At 45.3% G+C, this 18031-nt stretch overlaps 1 protein-coding gene across 4 annotated transcripts in view; it reads right to left on the bottom strand.

Moving 5' to 3' along the window:
* Positions 1–17055, bottom strand: part of LOC142769241 (uncharacterized) — a 93274-nt gene extending 76219 nt beyond the window's left edge. Inside the window, exons 1-2 of one of the 4 annotated variants that reach the window (XM_075872313.1) lie at positions 16850–17054; positions 11228–11284 (exon numbers count right to left, since the gene is read on the bottom strand). In XM_075872313.1, coding sequence (XP_075728428.1) covers positions 11228–11284; positions 16850–16930 — 138 coding nt within the window. In that variant the 5' untranslated portion in view covers positions 16931–17054. Of the gene's footprint in view, positions 1–11227; positions 11285–16849 lie in introns of all 4 variants that reach the window. The other 3 variants (XM_075872315.1, XM_075872316.1, XM_075872314.1) reach the window with 3 other exon arrangements.
* Positions 17056–18031: the final 976 nt, after the last annotated feature.

The following is an 18031-nucleotide window of genomic DNA, read 5'->3' as shown; positions in this document are numbered from 1 at the left end:
ATCCGACTTCCCATGCTGGCAACAATTGGGTAATAGTCGCCACTGATTATCTCACGCGCTACGCGGTGAGATAATCGTAAAACCACTTCCTATCATCCACAAACGAACGGCTTAACAGAACGCCTCAACAAGACTATTGCTGACATGTTAAGTACCTAGGTTGACATGGATCACAAGAATTGTGTCGACATTCTACCGTACATCGCGTTCCCCTATAATAAAGCGCAGCAAAAGACTGTACGAAGAACGCTCTTCAGTCTACTTCATGGCTGTGAAGTAATGACGATGCTTGAAACCATGTTACTCCACGACTGCAGTGACATTGATTTGAACGCTGCATGTTTAACCCAACGAGCAGAAGAAGGGAGGCAACTTGTACGCGTCCAAATCACCCAGCAGCAAAATTACGAAGTCCAATGTTATAATCTGCGACACCGACATTTTGTCTACTGGACGCGGTGAGAAAGTGTCGGTATGGAGTCCTATCTGCCGCCGGGGACTGTCTCAAAAAAAATTACGGCATATTCACGGGGTGAATGATGATGAATGGGCGAAGCTCCGGAGGGATTCATCGGTAAACTGTGAATCTTCCGTGTAATTCGCTCGCACATCGGAATTCTGTCTGCGAGCGCGCGCTGCTGCCGCCTTGCGCTCTCTCCGCTGTGCAGCCTTATCCATCCGGCGACTCCGAGCGCGCGCCAACAGCGAACGAATTTTATTACAACGCTCCCCCTAGCGTACGTCGCCGCACTAAATCGAACGATTGCCTTCAACCAATGACACGCGCCATATGTGACATCATTCCTATTTTATCTCGCGTCTTTCATCAACTACAAGTACCGCTCTCTAGTTTATAACATCTTGCATCTTTTCATCATCAGCTACAAGTACCACCATCTAGTAAACACTACAAGAACTGAACGAGAGGTGGCTACATACAGGAGACGGCACCGCCATCTAGTGAACACTGCAAGAACTAAACTAGAGGTGGCTACATACAGGGGACGGTACCGCCATCTAGTGAACACTGCAAGAACTAAACTAGAGGTGGCTACATACAGGCTACAGGGGACGCACAGCCCACGCCCTAAGGAGCTTCGTCCCTAAAATTGGTGAAGAAATAATTTGGGCCCTACACCGTTTTAAAACGCCTGAGCGACTTTAATTACGTAGTCGTTGCTGACAGCCTGTCGACGACTCGCCAGTCAAAACAAGAAATCGTGCACGTTGTGCGAATGAATCCCTATTGTTCGGACTCATTTACTGGTTTTGTAGAAGAGCATCGGGACGCTGCTCTTTAGAGGGAGGTAAATGCCGCATTGAATATGCAGCACCACGAGAACAACGAAGAGCACGCGCAGCGAAAGAGAAAGACGAGGGTCTCATCCGATCAGTTTGCTAGTGTTCTGGTACAATTAAAATGAGTTGTCCTGTGCTCAACTGCAGCTGTTTCTGCACTGTGACAATATGACAATTACGCGGGCTGAACTTGGCTGTAACGGTGTTGCAACGAAATCTTTAGGTGTCACGACGGCTTTGCCCGTAGAAGCGCGGGCTCTCTGCGCTTCGCAATAGGCTCTATGGTGGCATGAGTCATGACCAAAAGCACTATTAGATTCACTCTTATGCAATTTGTAATACTGATGTCGAAGAAATCTCTGCCATTCCATTTTTCATGCATGCTGCTCAGACCCGCACTATGCTGCCGTTCCTGTTCTTGTATATGCGCAAGGCTTGCTTCTAGGGTCGTACCTTATTCTTCGAGAATGCATTTGATGTTTCGGGGACCCATTGACTCGTACAGTTAGTTGTGAGTTGTACGCTATCCTCTATAAAAAGAAATTATTATGTGACGCTTGCGCAATAGTGTTCTACTCTTTAAGGCAAAGCCCAAGCGCCTTTCGAGTTCTTTGCACAATTAAGTGGCTGAGAACAGATGGGGAGATGTCAAATGTGTACTGCATACACACAAAAAATATGTACCTTTGTTATCTCATTTCGTTGGTGAGCCAATCTTTCGAAGGTAAAGGACTGCTGGTAAAATCCTAATGCGCTCGCATGTTTTCTATACTTCATTGATTTCATGTTATAGTTGAATTCCTGGCGTTGAATAATCGTTGGCCTATTTTTGACACAGACACACCACACACCCTCTCTCAATTAGGATATGGCACTGCGCCGCGTCAGAACGCCACGCACAGACTCGTCATTAGCTTATAGACGAGTGAATTCTACTTAGATTGCCTAGTAACTTCTTTGGAAATAGTACGCCTGGTCCTTACACACCCACACACTGCGAACTTATTCGAGAATTGTAAACATCATCCTTACGCATTCATGCACTGTGAGACTTTCCCCTAGCTTTGTGTACTTTTTCCTTGCGTATTCACGCCATACGAGCGCGTCCTAGAGTCGTATGGGTCAATTGTCCTTACGCACACTTCCATATTCACTTGGGCACGGACACAGTAATCTGAGAGGCTTTCATAATTTCAGCAGAATAACGAGAGCTTGCGGCCATTGGTACTGTGTGATAACCAGTGGTTTGTTTCATCTTGGAAGGCTCGGCTGCGTAACGAACAGGAAATGAAGCCTAAAAATTATAGGTGGCAGCATTTCATGCGCATTTCTTGTTGGGTATGTATTATAAACGAAACTGAAATCAAAATAGCGTTTTACGTTCAGATGCTATTCATGAAAATGTGCCCTTAGCACGAGTTCGATCGCCCCGTTGCGGTGGTCTAGTGGCTAAGGTACTCGGCTGCTGACCGGCAGGTCACTGGATTGAATCGCGGCTGCGGCCGCTGCATTTCTGATAGAGGCGCAATTGTTGTAGACCTGTTTCGTCAGATTTGGATGCACGTTTGAAAAATCACGGGTGGTCGAAATTTTCGGAGCACTTCACTACAGCATCTCTCAGAATCATATGGTGGTTTTGGGACGTTAAACTCTACAAATAAAGAAAGCATGACTTGAGGCTGAATGCATAACGCTCCTTGTACACTTGCGATGCCGTACGGGAATTCACAGCTATATAGTTGTTCACTTCACTGCCACCGGCTGAGGAAGTGTCTTTTCAAACAGTTTCATTATTTCTTATCAGATCATAGTCTACAATAAAATCACAGAAAGTAGCGTTTGTTTTTAATTCAGTAGCCTAATTTTTCCTTACCTCCATTGCTTCTTTCCTGAAATCTTAAGCAGTTATAGAGGCCTCGTGCGAAAAGATTTAGCTACTTCCGAGCAAATTTCTTTGTTCATGATATCATAATTTGCAAACTTACGATCTAGGTTCTATGAATGAATCGAAGTACATATGTGAGCCTGTATGAGCGGGATGTTTTGTCCTGTTCTAGAATATTTTATGCTTATACAAATACAAATCATCTTTCGAAGTTTATACAGTGAGGCTTTATGGTTTCAACTTTTGTTTTTAACTTTTGACAGCAACGGGGAACTTTAAGGCCGATGTTGTCTAATGACAAAATAGGAAAATAGGCGTCAATGGCGAACTTCAGAAATTGCTTTCTTCATTAAATAAACATCAAGTGCGGAATACGTGCGGGTGTAGTTTCGTGCGGTAAAAGCATACGCAAAACTGTGTACTGCGAGACGGTTCAGGCTATCGCGCAGACCACAAGATAACAAATCTGAAGGTAGTGATGATCAACATTTCACGGCTTTTTGGAATGACTTTACGTTAAGGCTAATAGCAAAAAATACAAGGCCACTGAAAGCAAACATACGGGGCAAGCGCTGTCTCATGCGATTCCTTTCCTTGGGCGTGTTTTTTACGCTGTTGCTTAAGTATGAAAATTCAACTAGCCCAATTCACTACATTCTTTAGTACTTCTGTGATGCTCGTACAAGTATTCACGCAGGTGTTAGCCATTAAAACATATGCTTGCCATGCTGTCGAGTGATGACCATGGTCATCACTAGACACCATGCTGTGTAGACAAATGCTGTCTAGGCATGCTGGCTAAACAAATGCTGTCTAGTGATGATCACGGTCATCACTAGACACCATTTGAACGGCAGTTCAAAAGATGGCAGGGCACTTTGTGCGGGATGTTTATCGCTAGCGACAACGGTCTGCACACAACAGGAGGAGGAATAAATGAGGAAGCACAGGGAGGTTAGCCAGTTCTCAGACCGGCTGGCTACCCTGTACTGGGGAAGGGGGTAAGGAGGATAAAGGATGAGAGAAAAGAGATATTGAGAAAAGGTCATCAGACGATACACGATGCTGCTTACAGTCTGTCTCTAAGACCACTTGCCCGCAGAAAGCGCAACAACGCTCTCAATGCCTTGCGTGCAGAGGACGGTCTCGGCCAGTGTCCTAATACCCTTTCTTCCGACAATCGGCGATTGTCTATTCTATCTAAAGCTTTTTACAGTTCTTTTCTTGCACACTGAAGCGAGGACACTCGCAGAGAAGATGGGAGAAAGTCTCTGCGCAGCCACAGTTGTCACATGTCGGGCTGCTGGCCATTCTGATTCGAAACGAATAAGCATTCGTAAAGGCCACCCCGATTCACAGATGGCACAAAAGTGTTTCCTCTGCTCTGGTTATTCCTGATGGAAGACGGAGCTGTAGGTGTGGGTCCAAATTATGAAGCCGGACGTTGGTGAATGCCGGTGAATTCCACTGAGCGAGTGTCAGTTCTCGTGCTAGTGATCGAAGCCTTGCAGCGGCGTCCGTTCTTGATAATGGTATAGCTACACAAGGGGCATCATCATAGTAGTTCGGGCTGCTTCATCTGCACGGTCGTTTCCATCAATGCTGCAGTGGCCTGGTATCCATTGATACGCTATGTCATGTTGTTTCTCTATTGCCCGGTGATAAAGCAGTCGTATTTTAGCAATTAGCTGTTCGTTTGGTCCATGACGATATGGCGAGCCAATGACCTGGAGAGCTGCTTTGGAGTCGGAGAATATTGACCATGTCTGTTGCGGTTTTTCAACTAAGAACTCCAGAGCGGCACGAATGGCGGCGAGTTCTGCCGCCGTGGATAATGTCAGATGCGAGGTCCTAAACTTTATCGTGATGAATTTTTCCGGAATTACCACTGCGCCTGTTAAACTTGTTGAAGTGACTGACCCATCCGTGTAAATGTGATTGCGTCCACTGTGTTTCTCATGCAGAAACAGTATTGTTGTTTGTTTTAGGGCCAAATTTGACAAAATTTTGTTCTTTTGCATTCCGGGGATGGTTATCAGGGCTTCCAGTGGATGTAGATACCCCAATGGTAACGACGGTCTTGCTGCGTGCGTGAAGTTCGTGGGAATCACCGTGCGATGCGGGCAATAATAGAGCAAAACGCAGAGCATGGCCTGGAAGTTGCAAGGGAGGCGAGGTGATGCGATTGAATCCGGGTGGCAGGTCTTATGTGCGTTCTTAAAGCATTGACACGAATGTAGGTTGTGATAGGGTGTTCATAAGCGACTGCGACAGTCGCTGCTGAGGATGCGCATGTCGGCAGCCCGAGGCATATTCTCAGTGCTTGAGCTTGTGATGACTGGAAGACGTGTGCGTTTGGTATGCGGGCCTTGCCAACACAGGTAGGCTGTAGCGCATGAAGCAAAGAAAAAGTGCAGCATACAGTTGAAGCATGGCTCGTACTGATGCACCCCATGATTTTCCCGCAAGAAACCTTAGGACGTGGGTGATCATGGTCAGTTTCTTCTTCATGTAAGCGATATCAGGGCTCCAAGACAAGTCACGATCTATTATTACTCCCAGGAAACGGTGAGTCTTTTGATAGTTGATCGTGTTTCCATTAATTCTGATGCGGTATGGTGTCATTAGAGAGTTTTAGTACTGTGTACGCTGCGTACGTGGCGGCGTTGCGTACGTAAGGACGCAACGTACTGCGTAGTGCGCATGCGCAGACCGCAACGCGCACGTATCGCATTACATACGCAGCTGCTACGTACGCACGCATGAGATGCGTGCGTGCTACGTATGAGGTGATCGCGCTGCTCTCGAACAAGTTCGCGAAAGCGCGAGACTTCGTTTTGTAAAATGTGGCATCGAAGGAAGGCACCGACCGGCTCTGTCCCTATCGGAAAAAAACGAATGGTGGGCATGGTGTTAACCACCACCCACCATTATAGTGGATTAATTTAGTGGGTGAATGGTGGGAAACGCCCACCATGGCGCATGATGGGTATGGTGGGTGCTGCAGGGTCGGCAACACTTGAGCGCGAAATGACGTCAGAATCACCGTGACGAGCTGCCACAAAAAATAAAAAGCAGCACCCGTCATCTGCTTAGTGCTTCCCAGCATTATCGCATTGGTCGGAAAAGTTTCTCAGCTTGGTACACCATGTTCTCCACCATAATAAGCACCATCCACCATATGCTTAGGGCTTCCCAGCATTATCGCAATGGTGGGCAGAGTGTCCCTTTATTGCCCACTATCTAGCCTCTGCTTTCCACCATCATTTCCACTTTACCCGTCATCTGTACACCATACCACCCAGTATGTCCCGGCATAACCACCATATTTTCTACTACGTCTCACCATAGCCATCATAATTTCCACCATGCCCACTATAATTTCCACCATGCCCACTATTATTTTCACTACGCCCACCATGTTTTCCAGTATCCACTATGGTAATTTTTCTGATAGGGGTGGCCTAAAATATGGCCATAATCTGGCTACAACACTTGGATTGGCTCACATTGGCTGTGAACAACACGTGCTTCTATTTTGATCTACCAGATGGCGCAACACGCTTCACGCTCATTACGTACGCGGGTACTACGGCGTACTAAAAGCCGATTAGTGGCAAACGACGTCACGTAACGCAAGGCGCTTGCGTGATGCGTACGCAGCACCATTCCGCAGTATTAAAACTCTCTATTGTCTTGCGCGTAAACGCAACCAGTGAGCATTTCTAGATGACAGCTCAAGTCCTCGTCCTTGAAGGTAGTTTGACGTCAGTGTAGCCACTGTCGAAAGCCTGGCTCGTACATGTAGACGCGTGACCCCTGATGCCCAGATGCAGATGTCGTCCGCGTATATCGACAGATGTACGGAGTGTGGCAGGACGTCAACGAGGCCGATGAGCGCAAGGTTGAAACGTATAGGGCTTAGGACCCCACCTTGAGGTACTCCGCGATAAGTATAGTGTTTCCTTGTTGCGCCATCTTCTGTCTGAACAAAGAAGCTTCTGTTCTTCAAATAGCTGTAGATCTATAGGCAAACGCGGCCTCCCAATCTAATGCTGCCCAAGGCGTGCAGGATCGTTTCATGTAGTACATTGTCATATGCAGCCTTAGTATCCAAGAAAAGTGCCGCTGATAATCTCTTTAGGCTTTTCTGCTGTTGTAGAGACGTGACAAGATCAACAACATTGTCTATGGAAGACCGTCCACGTCGAAAGCCGGTCAAAGCATCGGGGTATTATAGGTTACGTTCCAAGTACCACTCCAGGCGAGTCAGCACCATTCTCTCCATCACCTTTCCAAAACAGCTGGCAAGCGCGATGGGGCGATAGGAGGCCATGTCCAGAGGCGATTTGCCTGGTTTGAGCAGGGGCACAAGGCGGCTGCACTTCCACGAAGAAGGAACCAAGCCGTTGCTCCACGAGTCATTGTATACAGCTAGAAGGGCACGCCAAGCTGTTCGTCCAAGGTTAGCAAGGGCCATGTAAGTGACTCCATCGGGTCCAGGCGATGACGAGCGCTTGCATGCTGCCAATTCTGCCTGAAGCTCCTCTAGAGAAAACATATTGTCCGTCTGAGTGTCTCTGGACACCGGCGCGTTTCGTAGGTTACTCATGTTTATCCCGGACCCCTTGTTTGCATCCCTGGCATAGAAGTCTTCCGCTACATCGATTTCACGCCGGCTTTGGTGGAGAGCAAGGAATTGGAACGGACGATGCTGTTGTGGCAATGTTCGTAGGCCGGAGATTATTCTCCATATTTGCGAAAGAGGTTTGTGGGGATCGAGCGACTCGCATAGTGACTTCCATCGCAGCGACTGTAGTGCATTGATTCGACGTTGAATCTTCTTTTGTAGACGTCTCGCTTCCCTCAAGTCGTAGATGGATTTTGTGCGCCTATAACGTCATTCGGCGTGACGACAGATTGCGCGAAGTCGCTCCAAATTCACCTCATATTTGCAAACATCTGGCAAAGGTCCACAATTAAACGGTGCCTCTTGGATAGTGGCCTTCATTACACCTTCTAGGCTTTCAAGAGAACCTTCTTGGTTTCTTTCGCATTGCTTCTCTGTGGATGATCTGTACTTTGACCAGTCTATCCGTGAAGCGGGCGCAATTTGCGACTTGCTTAGCCCCTTGATCTTTATATAGGTGGGGCTGTGGTCGCTGCCACGCGTTTCATTGTCCGCAACCACTGCACCGTGGTACTTAGGCTACTTGACACAAAAGTTAGGTCGAGACAGCTACTATATGTCAGACGCCGCAAAAACGTAGGAGTGCCGTCATTTAAACATTATAGTTAGTGGTCAGATGCAAAAGAGGACACATTTCTTCTCCGACGGTCCATCTTCTGGCTTCCCCACAGGGGTGATGAGCGTTAAAATCACCGGTAATAATCCATGGCCCAGGTGTCGCTGGTATAATGGCGCTTAATCTTGCTGAGTCGAAGCGGCCTGAAGGCGAAATATATACTGCCACTAGCGTGAAGTTAACGTTCTGACACTTAACTGTCAGGCACACGTATTGGTTGCTGTCGTCCAGTGTTACTGGATGCTCAAATATGTGAGTTCGCACCTGATGTAAACAATGACCTTACTGGTTTCTTTACGGGTTGCAGATCTGAAAGCCTGGTATTTAGAAAGTCGTATAGCATTGTGAAGACACGGTTCACAAATTACGATAATTGGAAACTGATTCTTGAAAACTAATGGTCGAAAATCCGAAATGCGGTGTTTAAAACCTCGGGCATTTCATTGAAAAATTGATGCCTCTTTCACTTGTTTACGTAAGGGCTGCAGAGAAAGAACCATGGTGCTTCTCTAGATTTGATAGCACCGGATTCAAAGCATCCAATATTTGAAGAGCGCTGTGGGCAGCCGGAGTCTGAATAATATTCAGGAGTACTCGAATTGTCTTCACGAGGGTCTTAATCACGTCTATTATTTCGTTATCTTGACTGTCATGACCTACTCACTCTGAAGTAGTTTTTAGTGGGCGATGCTGCGGCTCTACTGGCGGTGTCACTGACGGCAGCGCTGGCCACGCGTCAGGGTCAATGTTTCTTGCGTCTTTCTGAGGATGCTTGTTGTTGGCACTTGTTGATGTTTGTGGTGGTGAGTGCGTGATATGGGGTAGCGGTGTATCCCTGGCCTTGGCAGAGGATGTCCTAGTAGTTTTCTTATGGCGTGAACGCCAACGTCGCACTTTGTCAGCAGCCTCCCTGTGGGTTGAACCGTCTCTGGCCATCTGCCTCAGCACTTGCATCTCCTTCTTCACATTTGGGCACTGCTTTGATGACGCCTCGTGAGGACCTTGGCAATTGCCGCCTTTGCGATGTTCTGCCTGGCAGGCTTCCGTGTTGTGCGACTCCGAGCATCGGGAGCACACAGCAGAACTTGTGCAAACAGCACTCACGTGTCCTATTTTACAGCACTTCCGACACTGAAGAGGTTTCGGCATGAACGCCGTATTGTGTGTCGAAAATGACCAACTCTTACTTGAGTTGGGAGGCTGTCACCCTTGAAAACTAGTTTCACGCATCGTGAGTTCCCGAGATGGCGGGCTTGCAAGATTATAGTAGCTTCCGTCACTGGTTTGATTAGAGTGGGAAAATCAATATCGCTGATAGAAGTGTCGACGTCGTAGATAAAGCCTACCCTACAGTCCTTGCCATCTGGTACGAAAGAACGTACGTTGATGTTCCCCAGCACATTCACCTTGGTCAATACGTCAAGAGCAGTACGTTGCGTAACGTCTATCGCCAGAACGTTCTTGCGGCCATTGATTCTCACGTCTGTTATTTGTCCCGGAACGAGCACTTCAGGTGACATAGACGTGACCTGGCAATTAAGTCGGTTCATGCTGTCAGCGGCATTCAGCGGGACAAACAAAATAGTGTGAACCGGTGGCTTTTGAATATTCGTGGTAGCCTTACTTTGGGAAGGAGATGTCGTAAGCAGCCTCCTCATCGCCTTGTGTCTTGCCACGGGCAGAAAGTCACTTTCATCGGAGCTCTCATCACTGGCCGTATAGTAAATCAGCGTGTCCTCACTGTCGATGTCACTTGGGTGGCCGGAGCGCTTTCTTAGAGTGGCCACAGACGATGCGGAACGTATGGGTGGAGGCCCTGGTGATTTTACGTCCATTTCCGCAGGCAGAAGAACGGCGTCTTTCACAAGCACCAAAGAAAACGAGAAAAAATAACAAAGACTGAAACCAGCATTCCACTCAGGAAAAACTTCGTCTTCTTCCCAAGCACACATTGAAGCGCACAACGGTCAGGGGCTCTTTCGAGTTCGATCGTCAAGGTTACCATGGGTTATCTGCGAAGGCCAATCAAAACAATAGCAGAAGACTTTCATTATAATATTTTGTCATGTGAATGGCTGTGAAGAATATGAGTTCTTCGCTTACCCAACGCATTCGCGATGGCCCGTATCCCGCGGTCTTGATGTTTTGCTTGTTAGAACAGCTACAATGATTCCTACAACTGAACTTTATTGCTCACGTGGTTGAAGTCGTAGTCATTTGCAACGCAGGCCAAGTGCAGCATTTATTCGTAGCACGTTGCATTTGCTCATGTTTTCCGTCACTCGCCGTCGTTCTGCCGAGTGACCCAGCAACGACTTCACAGCGGTGCTGTGGCGCGTCCTACTTGCGGGGAGTATACATTTAGTTGCCCAGCAATGGCGCAAAAGGGTCGGACTTAGCACTACCCAATGCTTCCGTGACCGGATGTGCTACTTGACAGTGAAACCCCAATGTGAAGGTTCTAACGCGTTACACCGACTGAACTCTGATTGATGTAACGACAACTGTACCTTCGTTGAGGCATAGCACAAGCACCTTTGAAACGCTGTGCAGGCATATCTGGAGGAAATTGTTAGTGCTAGGCTCGACCATATATCAGTACAATGCACATCGTTTTGACATTGAGTAAAATAACGGTGACCTTGTCTTACTCAGTGCCTGTCACTTTATGAACCAGGATGAAAGTTTTTCAGTGAACTTCCACAGATTAGTAGGATAGCTCATTTGATTTTCTTACCACTATTGGCCACGTCCATACCCCGCTGCGTGGAGTGGTTGACGCTGAAGTGGTATCCTAAAAAAACAGATTATCAGTTAGGTGCGCTCTTATAGGTGAACTCCCGAAATTGTTGTAATTAGCCCTTGTCTAATGGAAGTTTTGAGAGTCAAGGCTGGCTTTTTATTGCAGTAATTACGCAATCATTTAAATTCATCATCATCCTCATCATCATCATCATCATCATCAGCCTGAATACGTCCACTGCAGGACAAAGGCCTCTCCCATGTTCCGCCAGTTAACCCGGTCCTGTGCTTGCTGCTTCCAATTTATACCCGCAAACTTCTTAATTTCATCTGCCCACCTAACCTTCTGTCTCCCCCTAACCCGCTTCCCTTCTCTGGGAATCCAGTCAGTTACCCTTAATGACCAGCGGCAAGCACTCTCAAATTATGACAGGTAGATTGCCACTATCCCTCAAGAGGAAGGTATATAACAGCTGTATCTTGCCGGTACTTAGCTACGGAGCAGAAACCTGGAGACTTACAAAGAGGGTTTAGCTTAAATTGAGGACGACGCAGCGAGCAATGGAAAGAAAAATGGTAGGTGTAACCTTAAGAGACAAGAAGAGAGCAGAGTGGATTAGGGAACAAAGGGGGGTTAAGGATATCATAGCTGAAATCAAGAAGAAGAAATGGACATGGGCAGGGCATGTAGCGCGTAGACAGGATAACCGCTGGTCATTTAAATTCAAAGTTGTTCCAAAGATTTATTATGCTTACGGTAATAAAATAGATGAGAAGGCGAAGAATATTCATGTGATGGTTGCTCGTTTGGCACGGTTTGTGAAAGGGACAGACATTTATGCTGCGTTTTTTTTTAGATTTCAAAGACATTCACTCAGAGACATTTGGAAAGGCGTCATAGTTCCAGGTTAGACGTTTCGCAATGCAGTCTTCAGTATGAAGTCAGAGGTTCAAGCAAAATTGAAAATTAAACAACGTCGCATAAGTAGACTTGCTTTTGGAACACACGGCTATACCAAAATCAAGGGATACAGGGTGATATGAATGGACATCGTTTGAGTGCAGGTTAGCAAGCAGCAAGATAGAGTTTGAGGAGCGATTGTGAAAAATGGGAAAGGAGCGTTGGGCTAGCAAGTTTTCAGCTACTTGTACATGAAGAATTTTGATACTAAAAGGAGCAACCGAACTCGAAAATTGTCAAGCAAGTATTTAGAAAACAGCAGAATACCAAGTCAAAAGGAAACATCGGTTAAGAAGAAGGCTAATGAAACAGGGAGAGACATGTGGAAGATTGGAATGCTTGCGAAATCATCACTGGAAACCTACCAAACTTTCAAGCAGGAAATTGCAAGGGAAAAAGTCTACGATAATTCTTGGGGTAAATATGTGCTGTTATAGGCCAGAACAGGAATACTGCGTACCAAGGCGTACTGATCCAATTACGAAGGAGCATTAGTGTTATGTAGTGAGTGTGGAGACGAGGAGGAAATGGCAGAACATTTGATACCGTTCTGTAAAGGGCTTCACCTTATCGTCTGAGTTAATGACGCGCTACTTTTCAAGACATTGGGGTTTCGGAATAGTGAAGGCAAATTAGACTTTAAGCGGGTAGATATATTCAGGGCGAGGCTAACTTATTGGTGGCTACAATCGAGGCGCGAGTGAAATCCAAGCTTGCAGCACATTGTGATAGTACATGACTTCATGACTAGGTGGCATGAGCAGCCTATAGCTTAAAGGGCGCAGCTGGATATATTCAATCATTCATCTATCCATAAAAACTGGATAATATTACAGATGTATTCCTATAACTCGGAAACTTGTTTAAAGGCGTTGTCCTACCCCACAAAAATACTTTAAGGAAACTTGATTATGCTAATTGTATAATGCGACAAAAAATTCACTTTGCTTCTACATTCCTGACGTCTGCACTGAAACACCAGTGCTGACATAATACATATATATATATTGGATACCCTGTAAACACCAGTGCAGTAGACGTGCCTCGAAATCCTAAGCTGCACACACAACTGCTAAACATTCAAAAACATATCTATAAACTTCATAGAACTTACCTTAAAGACACAAAATTCCGCAGAGACTATTCGCAGATTGCTTGAAATCAAAGTCCACAGAATGTGGGATCTGCCACGACATAACTAAAGAAGCAGTGACACCAAATTTCAAGCTCGAGATGTGGCTTTCATTCGACTGCTTGGTATGCAAGCGTTATTTTAGTGCAGTATGAATGGCGTTCGTTAAGTAAATGTCATCCTATTTTGAGCGCAAAGAGCGCCTAAATACTCAAGACTGCGTTTTTGGATTGACAGCATTTCACGTGTTCAGCGAGCTCTTAGAACCTGCTTGAGGCGCTTAGGGATGATGAGCGAGCTGCGATGACTGCAAATTTTATTTTTGTAATCACGGTGTCTAAATGTGGCATCATATGGGGGGGGGGGACGCCTGGCTTTGTGAAAATGGCCTCACTTGCTTCATTTCTCTTGGTTTGCGCAGCGCGTTCATGAAGCCTGCGGTTTTGTAGTGTTGCCTTAGCTGATTTGTCGGACTGTCGTGAGCGCAAATGTGACTATTTTAAGCTGTGGCCATCACGAAAAAGTAATATCCTTGTTATACCTTTGTTACACAGGCAGTCTAAAGCAAAGTTGCGCTAACCGCGGTTACGTTAATCGCGGTTCACTGATGTTGCACGGCACATGAAACCATGGTTATGCCGCTAACCGTGGTTTTAAGAAACCAAGCTCTGCAACATCTGTTAGTTAGATAACCGAGAAAATGGCGGCGCTCACCACCGATGAGTGCAAGACGGCAAGCGCGCGTGAAAAATGCACAATCTAGCCGGCACGAACCAAGCGTAAAGCCTGATAAGAGTGTGAGAAAATCATTTGAGTGCTATTTGGAGCACGTAACGCAATGCAAAGGTGTACGCGGCAATTACAACCAATTGGAACACCGAGCTTCCGCTTGACGCAGAGTAATTTACGCCAAAGCAAGTCCGGAAGAAAATAGATAATCTGAACAAGATGTACCAGTCGTTGCATGAATGTACTAGGAGGCACATATGACATTTATGCCGGGTTGCTGCTGAATGTATTCTGTGCCTATATATTCACGGAAGTGGCTCTGGTGATTGTACTACGCCAGATGGGGTTAGCCACCTTAACCGAGGATGCTTTCACGCTGTGTACCATCGGTAAACCATGATTGGCGCTAACCGCAGTTAAACGTGGTCAACCATGGTTGGTCGTAACCGCGCTTGCTTTGCAGCGTTTGTAAGCCTTACTAGCCAGCGTAGCCCAAGCATGGGTCCTCAGGGGCCCCACTCAGTAGGTGATGGTACCGAAAATGATTCGCCGTGCCGGGTAAAACCCCGCTACCGTATTACATGCAAAGCAGCACTTTCAATCACGTGTGTAACGCCATAGGCACATTCGTCCATACGAACGTGCTGCAATGCGTTGCCCTCTCTGCAGGTGTTGGAGTGGGGCTAAGAAGGTCACGCCGCAGTTGCGCGTTCATGTCACATTCCCCTCGCACGATTTCTCGCAAGTGCACGCTGATATCAATCACTCCCTAACCCGCAGCAACGCTCGCCGCAGCGGCCGCAGCTGCCGGCTTCTTCACTCGCTCGCAACACACTTATCTCTCGTTTCACCCTCTCCACTACCCGCAACCCTCAAGCACACGTCGAGTGGAAACACTCGGGTTGTTTTTCTGCGATGACACTTGCACGAGACCCAACCCACCGGCCCTGTCTTTGCGTCTCAAGCAAATGTATACTCGAGTAAATGCTACACCACGTTCAATCCTTTAAAATGCTTTTTCAGCAGCCGCGTCGACGCTCATTTCCAACAAGGTCAACGCCTTGCACATCGCTGCTGCTTCGAACTCCACCAGGGTTTCCTTCGGGGTGATGGTCAATTAATTTTTCCTAGTGTTTTCATCGTCGCATGACGATGCTCATGACGGCGGTGACGATAATGTAGGTGGCGAAGACGTGCCTTTACACGTGCGCGGCGATCCGATGAAATGTCAATAAAACTTGCGTCAGCATTTAGTGGGGGGACGTCATAAGATAGGCTGATGACGGTGGTGGCGACAATGGAGGTGGTGAACACGTGTCTTTACACGTGCGCGGTGAGCCGACGAAATGGCAACTGAAACTTGCGTCAGCGTTTAGTGGGGGGACGTCATAAGATGGAGCGAGACTGCGGGCGATGATCGCTTAGCAGTGTTGGCAGTGCTTGAAATAGTTGGGCTTTGCACCCATTTTGAAATATATTCGATACTGTTCATACTAATCAATATTATGTATATTATTTCGTCTCGCTTATGCATTATTAGTACCGAATCATTACTTAGGTGACGATAACTACGCATCGACGCAAAAAACGTGACATTCGTCAAGTTGTTGTCACTGTTACTATAAAACATTTCTATTCAATTTTGTGCTCCTCTGGATGCCTAGATATAATGATATATATATATATATATATATATATATATATATATATATATATATATATATATATATATATATATATATATAGGCTGATCTCAGGCTGTGTGACCCACGTATTCATCAGTGTACGCACAAATTATGTGAACCATTTGCCAAAGAAAACTCATCAAAACCTATTATTCATATACAGAATTCAAACAAGCCACATCTGTCCTTTATAAATTGTGTCGTCCCTAACGAGGTCAGTCGATACATCACTTTCACAAAGAAACTGTATGCGCTGAGGGTTCTGTTTATTTTGAGATCTGTATACATATGTGTAGTGTGCCCAGGCATCCCAATGTGCGGGGTTAAAACCGCTCACAATTTCAATGTTAAAATTTAGTGATAGATATCTTTTCTGAATAAATTCTTTTTTACTGATCACTACAAGCCCCCCATACGAGGAAGCAGTGTTGACGGAACAGTCGACTGAGGTATCACGGAGCAAGAGTAATATGAATTTAAGATAATCTTTTTAGGCAAGTTTGTATTGAGACCTGTTCCAAGTTGTATACAGAATCGGCGCCTGCGCTGCTCAAGGAAAATGTGATATTTTCTTGATTGAGTTCTGATTCTTTTATTGTAATCAAGGCAAGCACTTTTCTCTAGGTACAACAATACGCTGCTTCGACAGCTCCCGTAGTGCATAATGCCATAGACATCTCGCTCGAATGTCCTTCGTGGGGTTGAAAGAAAACATCACAGTTTTAACATACGGATACACCTTTATCATGTACACAGAACGATCACTGTTGAAAATGCGCCACTTACGACTTTCATGTGCACCTGTTTCGATCTGTCGCAAAATGTACATATATATTATTTACGAGTATAACTATTTAATTAGAAGAACACCATCAAGAAGTAGTGCTGATAGGGCATCAAAATTAAAATATATTGGCAAAATAAAAATTACTGGCAATTCTCGATATGCAAGACTACTATTTTAGCCAAGATAATTTTAGAAATGATACCCTATCAGTACTAATTTGTGAAGCTGTTCTACTTAGTAAAAAGCTATATTTGCTATCACATTAACCACACCTCAAACTAACAATTACCATATTAACCAGAAACATTGAGTGGGTAACTTACCGTCTGTTCAGTCGCCAGATTTGAAGGGACAACTATAGCAATCAGAAGGCATGACCAACGCCAGTTGCTGTAGGGAGCCATTGATACTGGTGAACAAGTAGGGCTCGGGCAAATATATTTGCTAGAACCTTCTTAGAGAGTTGAAACATACAAGTATCCCCTCAAATATCTCTTGCATAATAACCTTCTCCTCGCGAAGGCTAAGTTCAATGGCTATATAAGTGCACACAAAGGAGCACAGATACCCTTTGTTTGAGAGTTCTTCAAGAAAAAGTTTGGCGCATCGGTGAACTTGCACTGGGGGGTCGGTTCATTACTACTTTACCCTTTCCCTACTCGAATTTCAGAGTCACATAGCTTAGCCAGTTGATTTGCTTGTCTATTTCCCGAAAATTCTTCTTTGGAAATTTTTTTGTACGCTCTGAACAATCTTGCCCTAAACGGAAATGCCATTGCATAGCCAAGTTCATCGACTTGAGATAATAATAATAATAATAATAATAATAATAATAATAATAATAATAATAATAATAATAATAATAATAATAATAATAATAATAATAATAATAATAATAATAATAATGTTATTATTATTATTTTATTCGTTTTGAATATGCTCGAAGTACAAATACACAAAGAAATATTGGTCTAGCGGGTTGAAAATTTCCATCCAAAGTAGCACAATGCTCACTAGTTCATTCGGGAATCACAAAAATAGAGGCTTAGTGGGATAGATTGTTAACAAGAACAGTTAAACGTAAAGTGAAAAATGTATTGAGGAGAGCAGCGGCTTCACTTAGCTTCCTATTCAAAATGATGCGTAAGGAGGAACTGCTATAAATATTTCTAGGTTTACGCAATATGACCTCTGTTGAAGTTTTGAATGGGACAGTGTTCATCATTTGACACAACAAAAGACAAACCATGCCTCTGCAAATTCAAACCGAAGAATCGAGACTCCTTCGTCTAGAAATTCAAAGCACAACAAAAGTCTCCAAGTAACGTCAAGGCTTTTAAGAATTCATCTATCTAGTTCTGCACAAGTTTATCCCACTTGTAAAGCTACTATATTACACTCTGCGGTAACATACGTGAAATCTTTTTGTAGATTGTGTGTCATTCACAAGTGCTGTAAGGAGACAAGCCGTAACAAAAAGCCTTTTCCCTCGACCATCTGCTTTA

This window comes from Rhipicephalus microplus, chromosome 8 (assembly GCF_043290135.1).
Source record: "Rhipicephalus microplus isolate Deutch F79 chromosome 8, USDA_Rmic, whole genome shotgun sequence".
NCBI classification, from domain to species: Eukaryota; Metazoa; Arthropoda; class Arachnida; order Ixodida; family Ixodidae; genus Rhipicephalus; species Rhipicephalus microplus.
Note: the sequence above shows the minus strand (reverse complement) of the source record. Positions and strands in the feature narration are given on the sequence as shown.